This window comes from Hoplias malabaricus, chromosome 2 (assembly GCF_029633855.1).
Source record: "Hoplias malabaricus isolate fHopMal1 chromosome 2, fHopMal1.hap1, whole genome shotgun sequence".
NCBI classification, from domain to species: Eukaryota; Metazoa; Chordata; class Actinopteri; order Characiformes; family Erythrinidae; genus Hoplias; species Hoplias malabaricus.
This window is the reverse complement of record NC_089801.1, coordinates 22,988,394-23,016,378: the sequence shown is the minus strand read 5'-3', so window position 1 is coordinate 23,016,378 and position 27,985 is coordinate 22,988,394. Positions and strand designations below refer to the sequence as shown.

Genomic DNA, 27,985 nt, shown 5'->3' with positions numbered 1-27,985 from the left:
TGGTGACCGGAATTGGACTTTAATTTCCACGTGGTGTACCATGTAGGGAGTAGGGAGCCATTTGGGATATAACAATAACAGTGCGTGTGTGGCGGTTGCCCTCTAGCGGACATTTTCTCCGCTGATGGGCGGGTCTCAGCGCAGTGTGCTAGGCGACTGAACACAGAGAGGTTTCGCGTACCTGTTTACTTCGCTAGTTTTTATGTTGTAGCCTGTTTCTGAGTCGTGATTTTTTTTTCTCTCCGAAAGAGGCCTGTTTTGAAGGTGTTTTGGATATTATCTCCTTTAGTAGTCGGAACAACAAATTAAAAAAATGGGAAACTGTTACACGGTGGGACCAAACGAAGCCCTGGTCGTATCAGGTAACAGTAACGTTATTGTTTTTATTGTTATTAACGAATACGTAACATTATTTGGTTGAACATTGCTGTTTAACGTTCATTGGTACGGAATTTTGACTCTTCTGGCGTCTGTGTTTTTTTTTATTCAACCGCGTCTTATTGGTCTTGACTGCTCCACCTTAAATGGTGCGGCAGAACCGTTGCAAATGAAGCGCCATTTAAGGTGGAATGGAAAATTCCAAAAAGAAGTCAACCTGGTCCTAATTCGTTTTCAGTAGTAACTGTTGGTAGCTGTTGTGGCTATTCGCTCTTGTTTACATGTAATATGTTGATTGTTTTACAGCTTTTAGACACTAAAATAACGACCACAGCGAATTACAGCTACGTTTAATTTCATCACACTGCCGTTACGAGGGTTTTTACTCTAAATCCTTATTTCCGAGACTGTCTCTAATGCTACACACGGTGGCGCTGGGAGGAATGTTGGGCCCCTGAAAAAAAATGTTCACCTTTTTTTGATTTAGTAGAATTTGTCGTTAAAGATTCGATTTAAAACCTATCCCTACACTTTAGTTTAATATACACAATGTTTGAAAACTACTGGCCATATATGAGCACTTTCTAGTTTTTACAATTACAGACTGTAGTCAAACTGTTGCTCTGCATACATTTTAGCCCCGTTTCAGCCTGTTCTTCAATGGTCAGAGAAGGTAGAATTAGGGCCACGCCACAACTTTCAACTGTTCATTCATCTGTGAAGCTATAGATTTGGGATTGTTTGCATAAAATAGTTGTGAAAAGATCATTAGGATTTGGAAATACTGGGAAATACCAATTTTGCAACTAGGTCTAGGAGGAGAGCAGCGTAACTGGGGGAGGAGAGTAACGTAATTTCAATCCTCTCTTTGTCCTATACATGTGCAAAATTGACAATAATAATACTACTACCACTATCACATTCTTCCTACAAGCGTGTGCACTATGTCAAGTAGTTTATGGACTCACCTTAAACTGAGTAAGTCCATCTTATTTAATGTGCCCCCTGTCTGGACACAGACACACAGCTTTTATAATCTTATTTTAAAATCAGGAAATTAAATTTGATGAAGCAGCTGCAGATGAGCTTATGGTCACAATGCTGAGTGCGTTTGCTTGTGGGGTGTAATGGCACCAGCAGTGGGTTGAGAAGCAGTAATGTGTCCAGTGGAGTGATAGAGCTCAACATATGTTGGACAACATGGAGTATTGGAGAATCAAATTCTACTGAAGTAATGATTATAGCATTACTAAATGGATTATCTCCTAGAACAACTTTTTGTTATGGTTTTAATGTTTAAAAGAAGCTACTGGCTCAGCTTTGGAATTGTTTGTCGGTTTGGCTTGGTCCATACTGATCTAGCATGAAGTCAGCAAACGTTTTGTAACTAGGGAGGCATTTGGGGATAAAGAGGAATAATAATATCTTATATTTAATATGAGCAGCAATATAAAATCATATAGTTCTGAGCTTAATTTGTACATGATTTTTCTAAGGGAAGACAGTATTTCTGCTTTCAGATTTATGAGCAGTAGTTATACTAGTAACACACCTGCCAAGGCAGTCAAAAACTATATTCAGATATAGGTCCTGACCTTAAAAGGACCCTTTCATGAACTATATATAACACATGCAGCACAAATATGGAATGTTCAATGAATATTTTGCCTTCCTCCATTTAGCTGAACGGCTTGATTTCTGAAGTGTATTAGAAAAACTTTCTCATGTTTTCTGCCGTTATACAGTGAAAGTGGACTTATTGTACTATTTACTTTAGAATCCAGTCATGCAACACAGTCTCCAGGGATCTTACTCTTACTTCAGGGGGATTTCATCAGATATCACGATCAGGATGTTACGACACAGTCATGCGCTGTACATTTTTAGTTTCCTGTATTTACACTGAGTTCAGTATAATAATATATACTTGATGGTCACTTATGCTACCTGCTCAAGTGTAAAATGTCTCTTTTGGGGGTTTGCATCTCTCCACTGATGAGTGGTATCAGATATTTCTTAGATTGGTATTGTACTGAATCTATAGCTCTATTTCTTTCTAGACACATTTGCACATCTATAACATGGATTATGAATATCTGTGGAATTATCATTGTCACTGTAGTAACAGACCTGGCCCATCACTCTTTCTGAAAGAGCAATGTGTAATATATTCTCATCCAGCAGAGCTTTTATATATTGTCATAAGGATGATGGGATTGCTGAGCACTTAGACTTCAGAGCCAATGAAGCTTAGTCTTTGGGATGCACAAGCAGTGAGCGCTTATTTCACTGAAGCACAGTCATTTCAATAGTGTGTTATCATCAAGTTGTAAGTATTAATCACTGTAGTTTTCAAATCTGGAAAGCTTTAAGTCGGTGGGTAAGTCTCCCCTGTGTGTTAAATATGCAGTCAACCAATTATTATTATTATTATTATTATTATCATAAATGGAAAGATAAACTGTAATGATTTGGTGAAATACCCAGTTGTGATTTTCTCACCATGAACACAATGGTGATTGAAATGGGGTTATTTATATTAATTAAGCTGTTTTCTCAAGGAGACCAATAGATCTATTTTGGTTTCAGGCTTGGGACCAGGGAGCTAGGTTCAACTTTCAATCTTAAAGGTTTTCAAGACAACATTTAATAAAGTAGGATATAATAAATATTGTAGCACTTGAGATTTAAAAATAGCACACTTTCAAACAAGTCTGGAAACAAGCAAACGCACTAAAAGAAAAACTTTAGAAAGATGTGGAGTAGGTGTAAATATTTATTTATTTATTTAGTCTGCACAGTACAGGAAGCCTTATCTTGTATGATCTTGTTCCAAGCCGTAATGCTGGTCTTGACAAACATGGGAGTTGGAGAGTAAATTGTATGTTTGTCTTTTGTAGTCCACTGTCACTTTTACTGAGATGAAATGGAGTAGAAAGCCAAGCACCACAGAGGGCTCTTGTCGAGCCCCAAAGGCAGTTTCCCTCCCCCTTTGGCTCCAGACCAGCTGTAATCTCAAATTAGGGTGTTGATCTGCATGTTTACATTATACCTTCTGGTTTAGATGTATTGAAATACTGAAGTAATGTTAGTTCGGCGGTAGGCCGCAGTGTTGCCTGTGTATCTGGAGCATGCTTAAAAGGATTCTGGAGCTTTCTCATGATCTCTAAAAGGACATTTTTATAGAGGGAATTATATAGGAGGAAATAATCAGACAGTGTTGCCTGAGGGACCTAAACATTATGATAGTTTTATGTCTGATACATGAAATATTATTAAAGATACTGATGGATGTGCATTTTATGTGTTAAGTTTATATTCTGTTGGATTTTAAAATATTGTTCTGAACAAGATTTACACTCTTGTAAAACCCATGTAACATCAAGGAAATATTCTTGTTAGGATTCCTTAAACATTCTTTCTCTCCTGATATTCATGGTGATATCTGGAATGTAATATCCATTGCTACCAAGTATTTATCCATTCATATCTCTATAAATATTATTGAAAATATCAGCCCAACCCTTTTGAGTGTGATGGGATGAAAATTTGTTATTTTATATTTACTCAAAAAGTTGTGTAAATTATGCAGTTATTTCAGAGTCTGTGTCTTCATCCATCGTCTGCTGTAGTAAATCAGATCAGCTGGTCGTCAGTTCTCCAGCTCACTGGCAGCTGGTCAAAAAAAATAAAAGGATTTTAATTGGTAGATAAGCTAGTGTTACACTATACCACATTATTTTTGTCTGTGTGGGGCCTCGTGTCAGAGTGCTGCTGAATGTCTGACAGCTGAGAATGTGTCTGTGGAGACTCAGTGATAAGTTGTGTGTGTGAGAAAAAGAGAAGCTGAAAGAGCATGTGATTTTGGTTGGATTGTTTGTTTATTTACTGGAAGGAGATCTTGGAGAATGCCTGTTTAGACATGGAAGAAGTGGTTTAGTAGTTTCGAAACATATAAATTGTTCTGGTTGGAATTATATTTGAAATATATCTTTTTAATGGCTTTTTGCCATTAACCTGCAGGAAATATGTCCTGTGCAAATCAGATATGTTGAAAAATCAAATGTCTGCTACCTGAATGAAACCTTAGGGTTTGTTGATACTTGTTCTATGCTTTGGTTTGATTAAAATGAAACCTTGTGTAATTTCTCTGTTAGTGCATTTCATTTGAGTAAATGTTTCCTTTTGGACACTGGTGCACACCAGAAAAGTGGACCGGATCACCAGGGCATGTGGGTCTCAGTGCATTTGTAGAAGAATTCTAGTGTGGCTTGTTTTAAGTATGAACATAATATGAACCAAAGACATCGAAACAAACCAAGCACAGGATGTGAAATCTCAAAATGAACAGGTTTGGCTCCTTTATCCATTTTACCACTTCTTGTTGTGTTTCCAGTTGTGAAAAATACTACCAGATACACGCCTCCATGATAAGTACAACAAGCCCAGTAAGGTGTCGTTACTTTTTTTTGTTTGTTTGGATCGTAAATCCAGTCTCCCTCTGCGAGAGCGCGCCTGATGCAGAAAATCTTCCACTGTGCGCTGCATGTGTAAACGACCACTCTGGGACATCTCCAGACCAGATACTCTGGAGTTTCTCTAGAAGTTCTCCAGTGTTCATGTGTGAAAGGGGCAAAAGTGAACACTAAGCAAACCGGGACTAAACTGTAAGAATGTGTCGTTTTTCTTGTTCGTTCTGGATCTAGGAAACCAAACTACAAGTAAAGAAACACTTGGAGACCTGCTTCTTTGCTCATGTGGCAATTTACTTGTTTCTCAAATCATAATTTTATCCAGCGTGTAGTAAAACAAAAAGGGGAAATTCCACGAATGATATTCTCTCTAACCTGCAGTGTAGGAACAAAGCCTGTGGTTTTATACTCAGCCAGAGATGCTTTTCAACAAATAAGGATGTGGTTGGCATTGACAGTTAATAAAGTTGGAGTTCTGAACAGGAACAAATGCATTACATCCTAGTGGAGAAGTTGTTCCAGTTACTTTCAGCAGTGGTCACATGAGTGCATCTACATAATCACAGGACGCTTCATTGTATTCACTGGCATCAGATGATCTCAGGCAGTTGCTAAACATCTGTGGGTGTTTGGAAAGGTCAAAGATGATAGTATAGCTTGAGAAATCCTGTGTGTTTCAGGAATGTGTGCACTTAATCATTGAATATGCTGAGCACAAACAAACAACCCAGTCAATTGAGTGAATTGTGTGTGATATTTTTTTTTTTCCTGTGGTAGTAATGTGAGAATGAATATATCTTCAGGTATGTGATCAGTTCATTTGAAGGGTCTAAATATAAGTATTAGAATATAGTTATATATGAAGTAAATATCCAGTTTACCTCACAGATATGACCAAAACAACATGCTTTGCAAACACAATTTCACACACACAATTCACTTTCAATTTTTTAAGCTCTGAAAAGCCACCAAAAAAAAAACACCTTAGCACCCCTCCTCCAGGCCTCCCTCAGCTTCTGAACACTTGGTCTTCATTTCAGAACCACATCAACTTCTGAAAGTAGGTCGTACAAGAACACAGCCACAGTACCGCATTGTTTATAAAAAAACAACTTTCATTTGCATAAAACAAATATTCACACGGGGAAGGGTCGCGAGGTATTTTCTTTTTACTCCAAAACAAGTCTGTCCACAAGCAGGTTGACATTTGATTATATACAGTTTAAGAAAAATTTGCTGTGTGGTGGGTTATCTGAGCTATGTAAAATGATTCAATGTTAGGCTACATTTATAAATTTTAAAAGTTTAGGTGGATAGTTATTTTTTTTTTAATGACAGAAATGTAAATACATACATAATGTTTTTAATTAATTCTCAGTAGAAACATTATATAATTTGAAGTATACAGGTTTTAAAGCTAGTATGTAACTGAAATCATAAGAGCCAGTGTGTAGGAGGAGGGGAAGAGTGAAGGTGGTTTCGTGCTTGTGGCTTTGCTGAGCTTGAAAAAAGTCTGAGGATGAATGGCGTCTGAACAGCACATAATCATACTCTGGTTTAGTGTTGCAGTATGACCAAAATTCTATATCATGGTATTTTTCAATATTATATTGGTTTCATTGAATTGTACATTGTACAAAAATAAGTAAATAAATTTTTTTTTTTTTTTTTTTTTTTTTTTGGGAAAAATTTACTTTTATTAATTTACATATTAAAACAAATAAGAGGTATTTAGATATAAAGTAGCCAGGGCTGCGTCTCAATGGTTGTATTGCACTGAAGAAGACCCAAATATCTTCATTAAACAACAATATTTAAACAAATAAATAATAAAAACAATCATAAATAGCAACAATGTGCAACTCCCAGTATGAACACTATTTATACTTTAGCTCAACGGCATTAGCAGTAAGTGTTTGTTTGGTCCACGTCCCACCTTTTAAACCCAATGTACCTCCAGACAACAGACACGGCTCTTTTATTTTCTGCAAAAGTTCTTCTGGGTCGTCATCTTTTATTTCAATGTGTGGTACAACTTCTGGTTCAGAACTTCCCCTGTCCATTTTCACCGTGCTCAACAACTGCATTAATACTCACGCTCTGTTCCATGCGTGTTTAGCTGTGCACCAATGAAAAACGTCCCCTGTGAAACAATATACCACCGCATTACGTTTCACACATAGTTAGACTTCTTAAACTGGTGTTGCCGGTGTATGAAAAATTAATATAAAGATAAAAGTCAGTTTTGGTGCGAACCGGTATACTGCCCAGCACTACTCTTGTTGTTAAATTAGAAAACAGATGCGTAACACGTTGAACAATGCCATAGGAAAATAAGGAAAATCTGACATGTTTAATAGTAGAAACATTTTGCTATTCATTTATTTGCAACTCTAAAAGTGAAAAGTTACTATGAGATGTACCCATTGTGGATATATTTTCAATTTTAAAATTAAATGGATTGCTTTCCCAGCTGCACATATACATAAAGTTGCCATTCGCAATGCCACACATCACCTAGAGGTAAAAAGCCCCTCTGCGTTTGGCTGTGGAGAGGTGGAACTGTGCTGAATTAAGGAGCTTTTCCTGCGATGTTCAATTATTTGATGGTATGCTTGTTTATTGTGTTTACATTTGGTCTTGTTTTTCTGTAGGTGGCTGCTGTGGCTCTGATCAGAAGACCTACACAGTAGGGGGATGGGCCTGGGCGTGGTGGCTCCTCACAGACATACAAAAGTAAGTCATTTTTATTAATACTGAACAGTATTAATCACTCTTTGAACTGTATAGTTCACTCAGAAATGGTTTCCTTACTCATCACTGAGGCATTAGTTGAGACTAATGTTATAGAGCAGCTTGTAGGGCTGGGTATCATGGTACCGACTGAATTATTTACTCCAGAAATACTACAGACTATCAAAAAGTTAAATCAATACGTCATTACTTATTACCTAAGTAGTAGATCATAGCAGAGTCAGTAAACCAATAAGAACAGTTACAAGAAAGTTTAAAAAACTTATTAATAGGTATAAAATACATTTTGTTAAAAATGCATGAGCTGCTATTTTCTTTTTGTTAATGTTGGTGTTGGTATCAGAACATTTTGATCCATACCCAGGTCTAGCAGCTAGCTCTGAAATAGCCCTTAGTTTAGGTGTGAAAAGTTTGAGTACTGGAACTAATCCAGACCCCTACAGACAGTGTATACACAAACTTCATCAGCATATCAGCTCACTGCTCTTCCTACAGACACACACACACACACACACACCGCACTCTCACACTCACCAGAGTGTGGAAAAACAAACACTATTAATAATGCTGCAAGGTCTAATGCAAGGTCTAATTAAAGCCCTGTCACATTAGATTGTTGTAAAGATGTAAATTTTATATATATATATATATATATATATATATATATGAGTTTTAAATAACACCTGAATATCCAAAGCTCCCTCAGGTTTTTATATCATGAAATCACAACAGACATTAAAAACAAGAAATCTAATTGCCCAGTTTCTTATTTGATGATGTAATCCTATTAAAGGATATATTTGGCAACTCATTGCAAATTTCTAGTGTGACTGCAGCTTTATTTGGTTAATTGGACTAGCCTCTTGCCCCAGGAGAGGACCCTTCATGCATTATAATGGTCCTTTGTGTGTTCATGGTTTTATATAGGATCACTACCTTGAAGAGCCATTTTAAAGGATTGTGTAAAAGACATAAACTAAACTCAGGGCAGTGTTCCTACACTGAGAACATGAATATGGGCCAAGGCCTTAAACTTCTGGTTGTCGGTGCTGAAAGGGAGTAATATAGTGCAGTAAATTCAAGAGAATATATTTACCAACTGATATTTTAATAGCAGTAATATTTTGTTTCTAAAATCTAATACGAAAATAATATTTAATCTTTATTCTTTTTATGTTTTTTACGTTAATGATTCACTTCATTTATGTAGTTCCGTGTAATGTTTAAGGCTTATCAGAAGCCAAACACAAATTAAGATACGAGTTCTTAGGGTAAAGTTGCTGACCAGGGATCAGTGAATGTCTCTTACATATCCCCTAAAATGGTGCTTTAAGTGCACTTCAAATGTTCTTTAGGAAAGACCATTTTCTAGACAATGTCACAGCAGAAGTTTTTTATTTGTTTGTTTGTTTGCTGGGTGCTCAATCTGAAAAGTTTCTCTAAATGCCTGTTAAACGTTTTCCTCTGGGTGTGCTGTGCTAACCTGTGTCTTGCTCTATGTTTGACTCACCCTCATCTCTGTTTCTGTCTCTCTTGCTCTCTGACATGTTTGCTGGGATTCTGAGCTTATGGTTTGATGAAAAGGAGCTTTTGTTTCACTGTGCTGAAATATTTCACAATGGAATGTGTTAGAAGTTAGTTGTGAGATGGAGAGTGACGGCAGAGAAGCATCTTGGGGTTAGAGGATTTCTGTATTGCGGTGCTGGGCATGGATATTTGTAGATCAATACCGATTTACTTAGGCCCTGTTCACCCATGGCATTAATGTGCATTGAACAGCCTAATTTTCAAAAATACATTCTCTAAACACTTAAATGAAATATATATTTTGGTTGCTAAACATAACAAGAGGCAAAATTAATCAGGCATGTTTCAGTTCAGTTTTTGTTATGTGCCCCAGTCTGATCGAGTACTTTAGTCTAGAGTATCAGCAGATTTTTTTTTAGGTGTATATTACTATGCACACCCAAAAAGTGATGGTTCTACAAGGGTCCTTTATTAAAGAATATGGTTCTGTATAGGTCCCTGAACACTTGAAGAACTTTTGCGTGATTAACGGGTTCATTGCATCATGAAAGGGTTCTTCAGATGGATAGAGAATGTGTCATAGACTGTTCTTTTTAGCCCCTTTTTATAAAAAGGTTCTATATGGCACCAAAACTGCTGGTTCCTCTACTTTAACAAGTTTGACATTGTGACAACAGAGGAACCCTTTTCTAAACTGTACTAAATAGAACCATCTGCAGCACATTCTCCATCCATCTGAAGAATCCTTTCATGAATCAAAGAACTCTTTAATCATGCAAAAGCTTTTTCAGTATTCAGAGTTCTAAATAAAACCATTTCCTTTACTAAAGAACCTTGTTGTAGAACCATGTGTTTATTTTTTATTATATATATATATATATATTTATATATATATATATATATATATATATATATATATATACTCTAGAAACTCTGTAAAATAGAATGATTTTGTGATAGTTTTTTTTTATATTTGGGTATTCGTTTTTGTGGAATGCCACTGCAGAAGTTCTTTTAAAATGTGTAATTGCCACGTGCCTACATTTTTATATAAGATTAATTAAATGCAGATGAAACAGTGGTGCTGGGCGTATAAAATATTTTCCTTGTGAAGTAGCTCCAGGCTGCAGATATTTGAATCGCTTTGATAGCTACAACAGTGCCAGAAGTTGACCACTCACCATGAAACTGAAATTGGGAAGCATTTCTCATTCTTAATGTATTTCTGTGTGAAATAGGACATCTGGACATGAAGTAACGTGGCTGGGACCATGGGACATTATTTTATCTTTTGAGATTTGATTGGCTGTTGCAATCAGGTGTTTAGAAATAGTGAGATTATGGGGTAATGAGATTTTCCCATGGCTGCATGTTCTCACTGATATAAACACTCATCAAAAAAGCATTTTACAGGAAGAAAGACTTACTACACTTTGATTAATTATCACAAAGAAGTAAGACTTTTGTACTTTAAATGAAATGCTATAATGGATTGTACCTGAAATGATCTGACACACCAACAGAGATAAAAAGGTTCCTTGTTTGAATATCGGCTTGACTTTAAGTTATGTCTGAGATGTCTCAAGGTGTGACACAGATCATTTAGATCAGACTGGGACATCCTTAGTATTTGTAGACAGTTTAAAAACTCAGAGCTTACAGTATGGCATTCAGAGTGATTTGAAAGAAGAGTTCAACTTCAATGAAAACAAAGCAGTATGTGTCTGTCTGATTAATGATTACAGCAGTGTGTAAGGTTCAATTTGGTATATTTTGAAGAGAAGAAAACAAAGCAGTCCTGTCAAAACATGTCTGATTTGTAGGGCAAATTTTAGTTAAGCTCAGTGAGAATTAAGTCATTAATTTTTTTACAAACTTAGAGATTGTAATATTGGATGTTGTCAGTCTTGCCCAGCACTGCTGCAGACCTTTTCCAGGAATTTTCCATTGAGAACAGCTGATGGGAAGAGTCGCGTGCCTTGGTAGTGTTTGACATATTTGTGAATGACATCTGGTGAGTCTTTATGGTGCCGCAGCAGAATGAAGAGTCTGTAAGACTGAGATTGTTGCTGGTTGTGGAGAGCTGCTGAGGGCTATTTGTTTGTGTGGGACAGAGAGCCCTTTCCTTCCTCCATCTCCCTGCCCCCGAGAAGCAATCTGCTGAGTGGCTGCTGTTTGTGTCACGCTGATCTAATTAGTGAAGATGGAGTAGGGCTGGTAGAGACTGGGCGTAGGTCTTTGCTGTTGGCTGTAGCAGATATGAACAGACCAGGCTCTAGAACAGTTGTCCACAGTGGATGTTTGGGACTTAAGCAGTATTGTTCTCAGGGACAGTTATGGTGATGTGTGTGAATTTAACATTGTCAAAAAATATGGGGATGAATGTAATGTCATCTTCTAGTTGTGTAGAATAGCGGTTTTATTTTACAACACATTTATTAGTGTTTATTATTATTTATTAACATGATTCTACGTCTAAAACGGGTTTAAAAGCAGCTGGTCATTTTAGTTGATGTTTTCAGATAATGTACCTTCAGAAAAAATGTTAAATTAAAAATTATAAATAGCTAGTATGTTTGAAATGTTTGTTACTCTTCCACTGTTGTGGAGCTATTGCTGAGCTACAGCATTAACGCAGATATCCAGCACTAACAGTTTTGCATATCCTTGGCTATCCTGTCACTGATACCCTATCACCATGTTCTTCAAAAAAACAAAAACAAATTCTCATCTTCAACATTGATTTTGATATTAAATAATGGCCTGTAATCTGAGATATGTAAGCAACACTGGATAGCATTGTTCCCTTAAATTTACAGCTTCATAATTATTGTGACATTCCACTGATCTGTAATAGGGAGAATAGGGCCTCTGTTGTTGCTCTGTAGTTTCAGAAGATGCACTTCATAACTTTCGGGGACATGTAGGAAACCACTCCTCTCCGCCTCGATTTCAGGACAGTGGTGTAAAAGTGAATTACACACTGGGGAGTGCATGGGGAGCCCAGGAGCAAAAATATCAAATCTTATATACTGTTTAAATATTTATAGGTGTTTTTGAATAATATATATGACAGGGTTTTTTTCCCCAGATTTATCACTGCCAGTGCCACTTGTATTTCTGCATACCTTAATGAGTATTTAACAATACATTTTGGCCAAATGTGTTAACTTCATGTCCTGTGATGGACTGCCACCCTATCAATGGTGTGTTCCTGCTGTGCACCCAGTGATTGCCAACATGCAATCTGTAACTGCTTCATCCCTTTCCCTGTTGAGGATGCTACTTTATTACCCAGGCATACCCACTTTACCACTGTTTATATGTGGTGTGGTGTCCTGCCATTTTTATTTGATGTGAAATGACCCTTGATCGGTGTGAGAGTAGCTGCTGTTTTTGATTTGAAATGATAGTGATTAACCCGTTGTTCTTGAAACTGTAACCTTGTGCACGTTCACTTATTGTGGTGCTGTCGCCACGGTTACACTATACACTGGGTGTATACTGTTACAGTCCTACTGATGCTACTGGTTACTGATGTACTAATCTACATCATTACACTTAATCAGTAATAAATGTTCTTTCAGACTCGCTTAAGGGTGGCCTGAAGACTCCTGCAAGCCCAAACTGGCTAATCATTAAGTTTTCAATCTGTTACGTAGTATAGAACACACAAAATAACTAATAAATTCTGACATTTGTTGAGTTGTTACTGAACATTTTCATGCTAGCTCAGCTTTTACTTGTGATCATGCTGATGCTAGTCAATGTGAGATACTGACCAATGACAAAGCTGGATCTCAACCTGCATTCTATCTGTTGATGCAGCTTGGCTCCAACAAGCCTTACTAAGTTAAGGCCTGTAGATTTATTAGTTTTCAGTCTGGAAGCTGCAGCATATGAGGGAGCTGCCGTTATCAGTTGTTAATGTGTGTGTCCTGAGAAATTTCTTTCAGTTGTGAAGGTGTGTTTGGTTGTGTGTGTGGTGATGGCATGCTGAGGACTGAATTGCTTTTGGTTGTTGACAGGCACTGTTGCACTACTGTTTCACTGTTTATTTTATTATGTGTTATTTTTTTGACCATATATTATTATAATGGATGATAATGCGGTGCTGTAATTGTCCAAGTTGTAGCAGTTTTGCTCTGCACTGTTAAATGTGTTGTTGGATGCTTGGGCATCGTAATTTGGTTTAATAAGTGATGTGATTATGTTGTTTTGCTGTGTTGTTACAGTCACACTTTAGTTAGTTTTCATGACTGTTTTAGGGAGAGAGATTATAGTTTTATGGAGATGCATAGTGTGGCTGGAGTCTCACTTTCCAAAACTAACCCATTATACCCCCTCAGCCTAAAATGATTCTGTTTAATGCTTTGATAATATTGTACTGTCCTGCCTCTCCTGTTACCCCTTCCTCCCTGCCTTTCCCTGCCTGCCTGCCTGCCTGCATAGACTTTCTCTGGAAGTAATGACCATCCTGTGTCGCTGCGAAAATATCGAGACTTCGGAGGGTGTCCCCCTGGACGTGACAGGGGTGGCTCAGGTAATGCAACCCAGATCAAGCAAGGCAAAAACCAACAGACTAACTGACTCAAGGCTAAATACTATAGGCAGGTCTGCAGGAGATGAAATGAGGCGAGGTTGGTTTCTGAGATTCGTTCGCTTTTTCAAATGTATGCTGTCTGTTTCTGCTTGGTCTATGCCTACGTGAACTCTCTCTCTCTCTCTCTCTAACACACACACACACTGTTATCTACAAAGAGTGTTGTTTTTATCTGTTTGTCTTCCTCTGCAGTGAAGGGGAGAGAGAGTCAGCTGTCATTAACTTGCTTTTGGCTTTGGCTGCAACCATCATTGCAGCTCATCTAATTGCCAAACTTCCCTGTGCACTGGCCGAAGGACTTTGGTGGTCATTTTTGCTTGTTTAGACATTTTTATATGGGTGAAATAAACTGTGACTGACTATTGGTTTGTACAGTTTGATACAAAACTACGGATGCACAATGTCAGTGGCCAATATATTACACACATCATTTTGCTGGATCAATAGCTAGAGACCACACTTCTTTTAGTTCAGTTTCTCTTTAATATATTTCTTGCTTTTCACCACATCATGAAAATGAGTGTTTCAGTTAATGGCTGTTTTTTATTGGAAAACATTTAAATGAAATATGGTCGCTGATTTTTCCAACCTCATAATTTAGCGTCCTGTTTGTAGCAGTGTCCAATTAATATTAAACTAACATTTACCAAAAAAAATGGTTGGTTACTTATGTCACTATTGGCCACCATATGGTGATAAACCCGAGCTGTTATATATCAGTGCATCTGTATTTGTATTCTGTAATTTGCTGTTAAGAGCACTTGCACCTCTACCAGAGTTTACAGTCAGTGCACTTGGATCATCTGTCTGGAGTGAATGACTGCGTTTTTATTGTTGTTTTTTGTTGTAAACTTTATACCGCCAAATTTGTGTTTGTTTTATTTGTGTTCCTTTTATCTGTTTTCCTTCCTTTTCTTCCTTCTGTCCCCTCCATTCCTTCCCTTAGACCATAGCCAAACTTTTTTTTCGTTTTGTTCTTCCCTTTCTTTGCGTCTCCCAACAGGATAACCCTAGAGATTATGACCCTGCAGCCCAAGTGCGAGGATGTTGAGACAGCCGAGGGTGTGGCTCTTACAGTCACAGGGGTGGCACAGGTAAAATCATCTCACCTCTTCCAGCTCGTCCCGGACGTCTTCAACCCCGCACCCGCACCCTTCTTGACCGCTTTTTTCTCCCTGTTTCGCTTTTACACATCTTCCCCTGCTCCACCTTTTTATAATTCCTGCCAAGCAGTCCACACAATACCAAATTTGTTCAAGTTTGAGTGAAGGTCTTTCACTACTTCTTTCTGATTGGTCAGCTTGCCACTCATTCTTCCTCTGTTCTGTTCTGATTGGACAAACTCCTGACTTGGTCTGATGCTATGTCCACTATCATCTGCTAAGCCAGCAGACATTATTACTTAAAAGCCATAGGGGTGATTTCGCACACAGTGACTAAGCTTAGTCCTGGACCACACAGCATTTGGGGCTGTGAAAGTAGGAGATAGTACAGGACTGGACATAATCCATCTCTGGAAAGTGCCCTATAAAGTTTTAAATAATTTATTTTCAATTAGTTCAAGAACTGAGACATTTTCCTGCACAAACACGCACATTATAGATGAGACAGGTAGTGATTAACTGAACGATGATGGAGAAACCACTGGTTTTGTGTCAGTTCTTATGATTTTGAGATTTAAGTGAGGGCCTGTTTTTTTTTTCATATTTTGATTAGTTCAGCAGGTCTGTCAGAAAAGTTCTCCCTTCTTTGGTTATTCTAAAGATCTTTCCAGTTTACAAGGCAGTATGAGATCAGACTACCCATAGACTCTTTATAATCACTGATTTTTTTATTTATCTGGGATCCTAATGCATTAATGTCAGTTTGTTTTATTGTTGAGTTGTTTATGTGCCAAGACTTTCAAACACAAACTTTGCTTATTTATACCAAGCTGAGACTTTCTGTCCCCTGCAGAACTAAACTGTCACCAGAGACATAAACAGATATGCAGCTGATTTCACTGTCAGAAAGCACTGAATTTTACAGTCAGTTACAGAGTTACTTCTTGAGGCTCTTCTTGAAACTGGCAGTCTTTAGGGTGTTTTTGTAATTAATTATATAAAAATGTTCTGCAAGGCAATTCCCTTCATGTTCCCCAATAGCTCAAATGAACTTAGGGTCATAGGGTATTTTTAACTCCACTGTTGATAACAGAAAAATGAGAACTAAGTAAATAGAGCTTCATAACGTGATAAACTGGTTACTCAAGTTAAAAATGCTTACTCCTTACATCTATGGAGAGTTGTGTCCTTCAGCGTCATAACAAATTGAGTGTTCTGGAACACATGAAGCAGGATTTCTTTGTTAGACAAATCATTTTAACCTTAGTTTGAATCCAGTCAAATCTTAAAATTTCGCAGGAATGGATTTGACCCCTCAGAGAACCAAACATATGCCTCATATTTGGCTATTTATTGGCTGGTTTTACATACATAATTACTTACTCAATTTTTAACTTTATTGATCCTAAAGAAAAAGAATCATCCAGTAACAAGTGCAAGAATATTGTAGAAATTCACATAATAAGGATATTCAAAATACACAGAATATAGTAAAGTACCTGCTTTTTCCCTAGACATGGGCACATTGTAATATTCAGGAGTATAGATTAACTATAAATGCAACACAGACCTAAGCAACTGGATCCTACAAAATAAGATATAAATATAAAATAAAATATGCAAACATAAAAAGATGTAAATATAGAAAGGTAAACTATAGATTCAAGGGCAAAGGACAGTGAATGTTAAAATTTGCAAAAAGGTGCACACATATAGAAGATACTGAAATAAAATGTCTTTGTACAATGTTCAGCTCAAAACTACTTTGGCCCAAATAAAATTTCCTCACATTTTACCGCATCCTCCTAGAACAATGTATAATGTATTTTATTTGTCCAAGATTTGTAGATGCCTGATTACACACATTTCTCACACAGATGTTTGTTAGTTTGCACACAGCTTGTATAATCTCCATAGAAAATCATGAAATGAGATGCACATGAAATTTAATCTCCATGCTCAATGCCAAGCGTATGGAGTATGGATGAATTTTAAAAATTCTTTGCTGTGGAGCAGTTAAATTTAGTGATGGAGCTCTGTCCTATATGTTTTCCTATGTCTTTTACATATATACTATTAGCAGAAGAAATCTAAAAAGTCCACATCAGTACCTGACATTCTTAATGTTCTTTTGGCTGAAGTCCATTAAATCCCCACGGAAATGCTCCAACATTGAGTATTAAACGCAGCAAAATTGTGACAAATTACTTATTGGTACTTCAGATTTTGAATGAGCAAGTGTCCACAGGCCTTTCCTATATAGTGTGTACGTAAGATTATTTAACTTGAGCATGATCAGGAATGAAGCTATCACAATGTTAATTAGCCACATTAGCCAATAAATATTGATACAGATGCAGTGATGGGTAAAATTGTGTACATTTTGGCGCACATTCTAAACTCATATTTCTGTTCAGGGACTGTTCTCGGGTCCAGAATTCATGTTTAGTAAACTCTTCAACTGCCACCTATCTGCAGTGATCCTGATCTCTGCTGATGGTCCTCACAATAAAGCCATTGTAACTCGAAGAAACACGGCCATAATAATACCCACCCCTGATTGGACAAGGCTGAAGCAAGGCCTTGGTGTTTCTATGGAGACCAAGGATCTGTCTGTCTGAGTTTATAGGCTTCCTGGCAGTGTCCTAATGACAGCATTAGTGTTTCCCGGACAGTGGAGCTCCCCCGTTACCTTGCGATGCAAGTGGAATCATAGGCATTAGTCAGATGATCTCTTTCTATTTTATACATACTATCAGCATAGGGGTCATGTTTCAGGGTGTTATGGGAAAAGTCCCACCTCATGGCCAAGCAGCTGGTAAAACCCAGAGCACTTGGTTACCAAAGTGTAACTTAATGATTTTGTCTTCCATTAAAGAATAAACTTTTTCCACTGCAGGATTCATGCAAAAAATGTGAGTGGATAATTTAATGAGCATTTTGATGCGTAAATCCAGGAGTGCTGACTAATAACAGTGACCAGTAGTACTGACCAAATTGAGTGAATTATAACTGTAACCAAAGAAATCAGACCAATAACAACAACACTGGCCAATTAAAGTGAGCCAGGACAGTCACCACTAACAGCAAGTGATAGCACTGATCAAACATATTGTCCCAAAACTGTAACCAGTAACAATAATTAATATTACAAAAAACGAAACACTAGGCAGTAACCAGTCAAGCTGACCATTTAGTAGGTATATACTTAGAGAAAAACCAGGAGGCCAAAAGAGCCGCAAAGTCATGGGACACTTTTCTCTTTGAGTTGAAATCATTTCCTTTAACCTTATTTCGTTTGCCATTCCCCTCCCCCTCCTTTGTTCTGTTTGTTATTGCCCTCTCCTCCTTTTGTCTGAGCATGTCGTGGGACTGATGGTGTTTGTAGTGATGGGGGTGGGGCAGTTGTGTTGTAGATGCATGCAGCTGTAAGAGAATGTGAGCTTGGCTGTTGCTCCCCCTGTAGGCAGTATGCAGTAATGTCCAGTCTGATGACCGGTTGAGCAGCTCCTAAAGACACAAGCGAGTGATCAGCTGAAACCCAAATGACTCCCCACAGGACATGTGTTTAAGAGCAACACATTTCCAAAGCAGGCATATCATCACTTTAATAACCACACTTTGACAATCTCTAGATGCATCATCTGTTAAAGTTAGATTTTGTCATGCGTGGTGTGTGTATTTTAAGACATATTTGGTATTTAAATGTGTATACTACTGTTTCAAATAATCTTAGCTGTGTCTACCTATTTATAAGAAAATAAGTGTATCTATATAAAATGTAATACATAAGTTTTCCAAATATTACATTAGATTTTTTTTTCTCACAAGACATGTATCTGACCTTTCCCAAAAACTCATGCACCTGTTCTTGATTCTCAACTGGACCTTTGGTTTTGGATTGCTGTTCTATTGCAACATCATTACCCTTTTGCTTATATATATTGGGAGTCATTTGAGGTTCTGTCACTGTCATTCATTTTTTATATTAGGCATGTGCATTATGATGATATGTTATTGTTATTATGATAAATCATGCCATAATACACTTTTCTATTAGTGTCTATTATGTGTATCATATTTCTACCTCACTGTACAACAGTACATAAATATATGTCTTTGGTTGGGACAAAACATTGCGTCTCCATTTGTGCCATTGTCTCTAATTATTCAAGAATACGAATACATCTAATAATTCAAGAATACCATCTTTCATTGGTCATGTGAGCACTGATATATAGACAAATGTAATGCACAGAAACATCGGATTGTAAGATAAGATGAGAATGTATTTGTCCTGATGTAAATTTGCACTTTTGGAGATGTGAGGTTTTGCTCTGGCTGTAACAAGCTATTGGTTAAAATCTTGAAATCGAGGTAATATTTCATATCCCATATATTTCTTCCTTATCTTCCATACTTATTTTGTGTGGTTCTCACCACCCTTATGTGCTCATTTAGTAGATTCAGTGCAGTGTTGACTGCCCACTCATTTCTCTATTTAACCTAGCGCAAGTGCACAACCATCGGAGAGAATGCACAACCCCAGCATTATGTGCCATATCAGTGCAAACCAGCAGCTTCTCACTGAAGCCTGATGTTATAGTAAATTCTCATGATCTCTCTCTCTCACACATGGACACACATGTTCTCTGTCTGTCTTCCTCTCTTTCGTTCTGTCTTTCCATCCCCATCTCTTGCTCCCTTGCACTCTGTCTCTGTTCCTGAAAGACCAGCTCACTCTCTTTCCATTTCACAGCAGCCAGGAGCAAGATCAACCATCTGCTCTATTTATATCATATGAATGCTTTACCTATAAGTAAAGTGCAATATAAAGTGGGATAAACAAATGTACACCATCAGGTTTATACAAGAGTTTGGTTACTTTCTTTACAAATATTAAATAATTGATAAAAAATGTTTTGTTTATACTTTTATACAATCAAGCACCTTAAGTTGGATTAATTGTTTTGTCATCACTCTGATTTAAAGAAACTAGTAATGTGAATTCAATTCTTAATGAGTGTGCTGTGCTTAAACTCATCCAGCTGAGATGCAGGCCGTTTCACTCGGCTTTGTGGAATATACTGTTGATTTAGAAACTTGCACATTCCTTGAACTCTTGCTAATTGCTGCAATTCTGCTTTGGGTCCTCAGAATGAGGCCAGTGTAACCTGGGGGAAACACTTTTTTCTGTTGTTTTAAGGCCTCCACCCTGAAAAGTTGATTGGACAAACCTTTACAAAGCCCTACAGTTTCTATAGATATCAAAAATGTAGGGTTTTCTCTCTTTTTGGCTCCATTTTAATACTAACATGTGGAGTTGTTTATCCCCTTGTTACATTATATCTTTGAAAACTTTGCAAAGATTTTGGGGCATTCTTCCAGTTCTAAATATGAAGAGGATGTAGCCTATAACTTTTTTTTTTTATTATTCTCAGTTTTAGGGCAGTAGCAAAATGAAATGCTTCAGGGAAATCTCTGTCTAGGGAAACCTCACAGCTGCCCCACTTATTCCTTCTGCAGATCGAGTTTCTGCTAATGTACAGCAGCTGCTTCTACAAGTAAACACAAACATAAGCTGGAAGGAGAACATTACTTGTAGACTGATTACGAAAATAGCCTCCAGTAACCTGAATATAAGAGGAGGAATGAATGGAAAAAGCTTAGAAGACACGATTATATAGATGCCACTGCTTCCCCATGTCAGCCTTGAAGCACTTTAGAATGGAGTGTTGCATATCATCACTCGCAGTTTTTATATATTTCGCTATCATTTAAAAATGCTAGGTGTGCTTTACAACGTCCATTAACTTCCATTGAATGTCTTCTTTTCCTTCTGGGGGTTTGGATGAAAGAGCAGGAAAATGAAAGTAATGTAGAATCTCTTGTATTTGAATGCAGTATCCTGTACATTTAGTAGAATATTTACTTTAGACAGTGGTGGTTTTGGTATTTCTTATGGATGAATGCCTAGGAATAGGAATAGGTTACAGTATTTCTGTTAGTTTATTAACTTGTGTTTGTATGTGTCATGCCAGGTTAAGGTAATGACAGATAAGGAGTTGCTGTCTCTTGCCTGTGAGCAGTTCCTTGGTAAGTCGGTGTTGGAGATTAAAGGGGTGGTCTTGCAGACACTTGAAGGTCATCTACGCTCCATTCTGGGTGAGTAAGCACCATACATTCACATTTAAACAGGCACTTTCTTAGACCCGTTCACACGGAATGATTCTGAAGTATATTGAGTCCATTTAAATCAGTTGTTTAACATACACGTACTCATTGCTCACTAGCAGCTCACCCAACATTTTACAAACATGAGCAAGAACTTAACAGTTGACCAGAAGAATACTTAATTTTATTAAATTAAATAATAATATTTCTGCTTTCCCTATCCCCAGCAGAATAGCTTCTAGAAGGTCTGCAGAAAGAGGGTACAAGTACATCTAATATGTGGGTAGTCAAAGTGCAAGTTTAAATGAGATAGGAACCAGATTTCACATTCAGATTTCACATTCAGATGGTAACATTGTTGGCATTGTAATTATAGATCTACTGTTTTGTATTAATAACAATGTGTAAAGAGCTGTCGTAATATCTGTAATGTCTTATACAATTACCTTCGGACAGTTTGTGATCTGTGCTGATGACTTCATCGCTGACCTCAGCCCTGTATTTGTAGGCACTCTGACAGTGGAGCAGATTTATCAGGACAGAGACCAGTTTGCCAGTCTGGTGAGAGAGGTGGCTGCTCCGGATGTGGGCAGAATGGGCATTGAGATCCTCAGCTTCACTATTAAGGTGACTAGTATGCAGCCAGAACTACTATATAAGGAAGCTTAAAATGGTTATAATTTAGTTTAATATAGAAAATTAGTAAGTGTGTTGTATCAGCAGTCAAGTTACAATCTGATAAATGTGTATTTAATGCAATTTTACGTAGTTTTTTTTTTTTAACATTACAGTAACTGTTTGTAATTATAATAGATAGCAAAACATGGTATTTTGTTGCTGTACAAAATAAAGATAACTTTACCAGCAACAACAAATACTTTTTTCATGCAGTTTAAAGCACAACCCGTGTGTTTAATTGATGAAGAAAAATTTGAACAGGAAAAAACTGAGATGTTGGTTAACAGCACAAATACTGATTTTTGCGGTGGTTGTTTTTTAAATAAAAAGCACATGTTTACACCTCGGTGTACCACATTTCAGTAATTAATTAGCCACTTGGTATCTGAGGGCCACTGTTTTTTTTTTCTACATACAGGATGTCTATGATAAAGTGGATTACCTGAGCTCATTGGGGAAGACACAGACGGCAGCCGTGCAGAGAGATGCAGATATTGGAGTGGCTGAAGCAGAGAGAGATGCTGGAATTAGGGTGTGTGTGTAAAAATGTAGTTGCTACCAGTGTTACAAATGACTTAATCATATTTTTTTTTACTTAACCATGTTATCTGTTTACACTTTATGTACATCAAGTTTAACTGATTGTCTGCTTTGTCTTTCCCTTTGTAGGAGGCAGAATGCAAGAAAGAAATGATGGATGTTAAGTTCTTGGCAGACACTAAGATGGCTGACTCCAAACGTGAGCTGGAGATGCAGAAAGCCTCTTTTAACCAGGAAGTTAATGCAAAGGTATTTTAATTTTATATTATCGAATATTTAAAGCTGTGTCTGCTGCAGTTTCTGGTGTGAGACAGGCTGGTTATTCACTGTGAAGGGAAATTATTAAATGTATGCTTCTTTAATTAACGAGTGCTCATTGAATCAGTAGTGTTTAATGGTATTCACTAGACAATTAATAGTAATCATTGATAATAAGTAGAAGTCTTTGTTTCATATAAAGATGAGCTGTTTTATGAAACGTATGTTGCACGTACTTTGACTCATGACAGCTACTGTTCAGAGGGAAGAACACGTCACTGCTGACAATAAATAGATAAAATAAGGGAGTTAAATTACATTAGGTTTAAAAATATATATAAATAAATAAAAATATTATTGTATTACTTACAAAATGAACTACACACGTCATTTGACAAGGTACACCGACTTCCGTCCCAACTCTATTTGTAATTGTTAAGGTGCCTCTCTTTTTCTCTCTTTCTCTCTCTCTCAGAAAGCAGAGGCTCAACTGGCATATGAACTGCAGGCAGCCAAAGAGCAGCAGAAGATCCGTTTGGAGGAGATTGAGATTGAGGTGGTGCAGAGAAAAAAACAGATCACCATTGAGGAGAAGGAAATCCTGCGCACTGATAAAGAGCTGATAGCTACAGTGAAGCGGCCGGCTGAAGCCGAGGCCTACAAGATGCAGCAGCTGGCAGAAGGACAGAAGTATGTGGGAGAAAGTAAAAATGGAGTTAAAGGATGGTTAAATAATACTGTGATAGGTGAAGTTTGAAGTGCTGTGCACATGGTCTCCAAGTAAACTGCATAATCCACTCCCAGAGGCATGGGCCGAAATACTGTAGAAGAAAGACATAATTCTCCATTCTTCTCTTCCATCAGGGTAAAGAAGGTGCTCACGGCTCAGGCAGAAGCAGAGAAGATCCGGCGTATAGGAGAAGCTGAAGCTGCCTCCATTGAAGCAGTGGGTAAAGCTGAAGCAGAGAAGATGAGGGTGAAGGCAGAGGCCTACCAGCAGTACGGAGAAGCAGCCAAAACCGCTCTGGTCTTGGAGGCACTGCCCAAGGTAGGATAGATGTTGGAATAATAGCTTTGAAGTCGTTACATTCAGTATTTCAATATTAAATATGTTTTATTATTGGGGACACCTGCATTTAGTGTTTTGGGAAATGTTCTGCAGTTAAGACTTAAAGGTGAACCAGCTTTTCACCACTTTTTTTCTTTGTCTCTGTGCAGATTGCTGGGAAAGTGGCAGCACCCTTGTCCCGAACCAATGAGATTGTGATTCTTAGTGGCGAGAACAGCAGAGTGACAGGAGAAGTGAATCGCTTGTTGGCGGAACTGCCCGTTTCTGTAAATGCCCTCACCGGAGTGGACTTGACAAAGGTGAGGCAAATAAACTGGGGATCAATAGTTTTTATTTATTGCATCATTTGCGTCATTTAAAATACTTCAGTATTTAGAAAAGTCATGAAATGGCATTAAACAGGACTTAGAATGAACTGCGTTCTATTTATTTAATAGCAACATGAAGAGATTTAAATCTGACCTGATTGATATGTTTCTGTTCATGTCGAGTTAAAGATAAGTTTGCATGTTACTGGGGCAAAAAAAAAGTCAGCAAAATCTTCTGGTTTTTATGTTTCAGATCCCCTTGCTGCAGAAAATGACCAATGCTCAAGCTTGAAGGGTCTCCACTCGTCAGCCTTTGCAACACACATCAGTTTAAATGCACTCGGAATTGCCTTTGTACAGAGAAACACTTGAAAACAGAACTCTCTAATGAAAGAGATTTTATTTTACCAGACCTCTGGTGCCTTATAATCATAGGACCAGACCATCTGCATGGTGTTTAGATAGTAAATCCCAGGTTAGTTTCTCCTATATTCCCATCTTACCTTCCCACGCCATATCTGATTCTTTTTACTCGTGTACGTTTTCATACTTTTTTTTTTATTAGTATACCTATTTTTAAGCTGTTTAATTCATATGTTACATATCAGTTCTGCCATTATTCCACTGTAGAGCCAGGTTATCTCACTTCCTGTGGCTTGAGGTTTGATGGTTACCGCTTTTATATCTCTGGGCCCATTTCTTGCCATAACTATAGTTGTGCATAAAAAGCAGAATCAGCATTCGGGCTGCTTATCAAGAACCATTACTTTTATAATACCATCTGAATTACTTTGGTACTGTAGAGTACAGAAGTGTCCTGTATGGATCAGTGCTAAATTTCAGTAATTAGCTGCTCTCTTATCTGCATCAGTGAGCCAATAAGCATGCTTTTTCTAATTTATGATTTGTGTTTGACAGTCTAAATGACATGCCTTAAGTTTATTTCCATCAGCTTTTATTGAGCACAGATAGGAGTCAGTTGATAATTGTATACAAAGGTTTGGACAGCCCTGTTTGAACAAATGTTCTTTTGATTTTCTTCGTGAAAAGAGGTCAATTTTATTCATTGAATTTACTGTAGAATTTCTAGTACATTTTTAAATACTGTTTATTTTCCAGTCTGCTAAATTCAGTAAGTAAATGAAACATCTGAACTAAATTTACCATATTTAAATCTACAGGGGAAAATCAATAATACATGCCTTTTAAACAGGAGTGTCCAAAATTCTGCTTACAATTTTATACTTAGTTAACATTGCATTAAAATAATATTAAAATGACACTGTACTCCCCTCTTATCTTTAAAGGATGTTTAAATACCCCCTGCACATGCAGGAAACCACAGGTATCCTGTAAATACATTAACACTCCTCCATGGGTAGTGTGTGCAGTGTGGTTATGCTGTTCACATAAGTAGAGAACAGCTATATGTTTTGTCACGCTACACAGAGTGGCATGCAGTTGTTGGCATGACGTTCAGACTACTGTGTATCAAATTTAACTTGGGTTTACCAGACCACATCCATTTCTGTTTTGAGCAACGATAATTTTTGCTTAGAATTTTAAAGAAAGTTTTGAAAAAGTTATAAAGAACCCTGCCCAGTCTGTTTTACTTCCAGTTTACATTTTTAAAAAGGGAGTCAGAAGAACTGTTATGTACGTTCTTGTTTAATTTCTTCACCATCGCATTAGGTTCATTGAAATACAGGCATGCTCTCATAGGACCAGAATTGCTTTTACTGTTTTATTTCAGTGTTTGCTGTCCTTGTTTTGCGTGGTCTACATAATACATCACAGCAAAAGGTGCGATCCACTGAGACTATATGCAACGTGTAGCTAAGATGCAGCAAGATTATAGGTATGCATGTTCTGTATCAGTAACCAGTAAGGTTTGCTTAAAGGTCTGTCCTGTGGAGAAGTCCCAAATAAAATTGGAACGTGTCCACTCTTACAGAATTAAGACTCTTAAACTGACGTTTTGTGTTTTTGTGAAGGTTCTGTATATGAATGTACACATTGAATTTTTCATCTACATCTGTGTCTCACCTTCTGTCTATCACTGGATTTCCTCACACTTTCACTCTTGATGCTTCTAACTCTGAATCAAAAATCTGAAGTTCACTTGGAAGATGTTGTGTTGTTTGTGTCTTATATATTTTCATCTTTTTATAATTTTTTTAAACACACCACTGTCATTTGTGCCGATCATTGTTGAATTTCCTTTGGTTGTTCACTTACATTTATAACTAGCTTAATGTCATCATGACTCTTCATACAGCCACGAGGAATAACAGCTGTTTGCAAAATAGCCAAAGGAATTTTTACTACAATTCAGCAGGTTTATTCCTTAACTAATCAGTATGTAGAGTTAGAGTTTGGCTTGTTGTGCAGATTAGAATAGTTTTGGAAGAACGGGATGAATAAGATGAACTCTGGTAGTCCTCAATCAGCCATATACAGTAATGCTTATGTCGTTATTAGGGTTTAACGTGTATGGGTTTGGGTCAAGGCTTGGGCAGGATACAGAGTTTAAAAACAGCCTTGACCTGTATATTTTTAACTTTTAGTCTTTGCTGGATATTGATCATTATATTGCTCTATATAGTTATGTATATGGTTAAGATGAAATATTGTTCTTGTAATATTGATGTTTGGTCTGTTTTTTAAATAATATTAGGCTCCATTGTGAACATTAGACACTGATTTAGCACCCAGGGTTCCAAAATGTGGCACACATCTGTAAAATAAGGCTTTTAGCATTTCACTGGTGCAGAGGTGTTTTAAATCAGCCTAAAGTCATGTTTTATTCCAGGTCCCACCTTAACCCTCTGAAGTGCTAGTTTTTATTGACAATAATGGGAACATGAAATTAAGTATTGTTTGTTACTGGAGGCCCGTTGAAACAAGAGGAACTTGTGTTGCTCAGTAGCTCATTTGTGTTTGCACACTCAAATCTGAACCTACATTTTATAAGGATAGGGGGAAAAAGACATGGCGTCTGAAGGGTTAACAAGCATTTCAGGAGCTGGAAAATAATCAGAACAAGGACTAATGTAAGAACATTAAGATTTGATTTTCAGTTCATTTTAGCAAGATATAGCTGCTCTGTCGAAATAAATGTGGGGATATTTAACCCTTTACTGCATGTTGTTGCCATTTGGCAAGACTGATTTTCTTTATTCGATTATGCACAATCATTCATAGGAGTTATGTAATAACTGATTTTTTTTTGGAGTTGCAAAACACCCAAACTCCTGCCCTCAGATCTATACATAACCTCCAACCTCATATCATCTGTGACAGACATCTTGCTCCCACCTTTACCCCTTCACTGCCATTTGCTTTTCTGCTGTTTTCATGCAATAAAGGGTTAATACTATGAATCTGAGTTTATTATGCTATGATAAGTTTAAACCTGTACAGTTTTTTTTTCCTCACTTACTGAAAAAAATGTTGAGGGATCATTCCATGTATTTCACACTTTTCTAATTATTTCTGAGAAATGCTGAGGGAAAATCGGACTAATACATCATTAGGAATCAATGAGCATTTGTCATTATCCACCCTCTGCCGTTTGTTATTAGATGCTGTAGAATTACCGAGAAAGACTGTGGAACCTTTTGTGAAATCAACTGAAACTCATTCTTTTTGACTGACTGCCTTATCAAAACCTTCTGGTTGTATATGGAGCATTGTTCTTGTTCAGGTTCCAGAGTGGTGTCTGGTTTACAGATCTCATGCTGAAGAAAGAATGCAATAGATGACCAAAACGTGAATTGCCTTTAGTTATTTACTGTATACCTATACCTCTCCCATATAAAGGATAAATATGTAATGAATATATAAAATAACACATTGTGTAGAAATGTATGTTTGATCACTAATGATAATAAACAATAAATGTGTATTGGAAACCCGTGTCCCTCTTGGTTACTGATATAACTATTAAGTGGTTTAGATTTAGTTGTCATTGTTGCACATACTGAATTTCTGTCTATAATATACACCGAGGGTAAATAAATAGAATACCAATCATCCCTGTAAAGCTGCTACAGGACTACTGGGATCCAATCTGAAACCACACATGAACCTTATCAGTGGGGCTGGAGCATACCCACATA

At 37.2% G+C, this 27,985-nt stretch overlaps 1 protein-coding gene across 3 annotated transcripts; it reads left to right on the top strand.

Moving 5' to 3' along the window:
- Nucleotides 1-110: 110 nt before the first annotated feature.
- On the top strand, nt 111-27,764 carry LOC136682598 (flotillin-2a). 3 transcript variants are annotated; one of them, XM_066658929.1, is made up of 11 exons: nt 111-362; nt 7,505-7,586; nt 14,738-14,828; nt 20,879-21,002; nt 21,520-21,638; nt 22,108-22,221; nt 22,359-22,478; nt 22,963-23,177; nt 23,352-23,535; nt 23,706-23,855; nt 24,118-27,764. In XM_066658929.1, the coding sequence occupies exons 1-11, from the start codon at nt 314-316 to the stop codon at nt 24,154-24,156; spliced, it is 1,287 nt and encodes a 428-aa protein (XP_066515026.1). In that variant the 5' UTR covers nt 111-313; the 3' UTR covers nt 24,157-27,764. The 3 variants fall into 3 exon arrangements, with proteins under 3 accessions (XP_066515026.1, XP_066515027.1, XP_066515028.1); XM_066658930.1 differs by lacking the exon at nt 14,738-14,828 and adding an exon at nt 13,584-13,674; XM_066658931.1 differs by lacking the exons at nt 111-362; nt 7,505-7,586 and adding an exon at nt 13,592-13,674.
- The last annotated feature ends 221 nt before the right edge of the window (nt 27,765-27,985 follow it).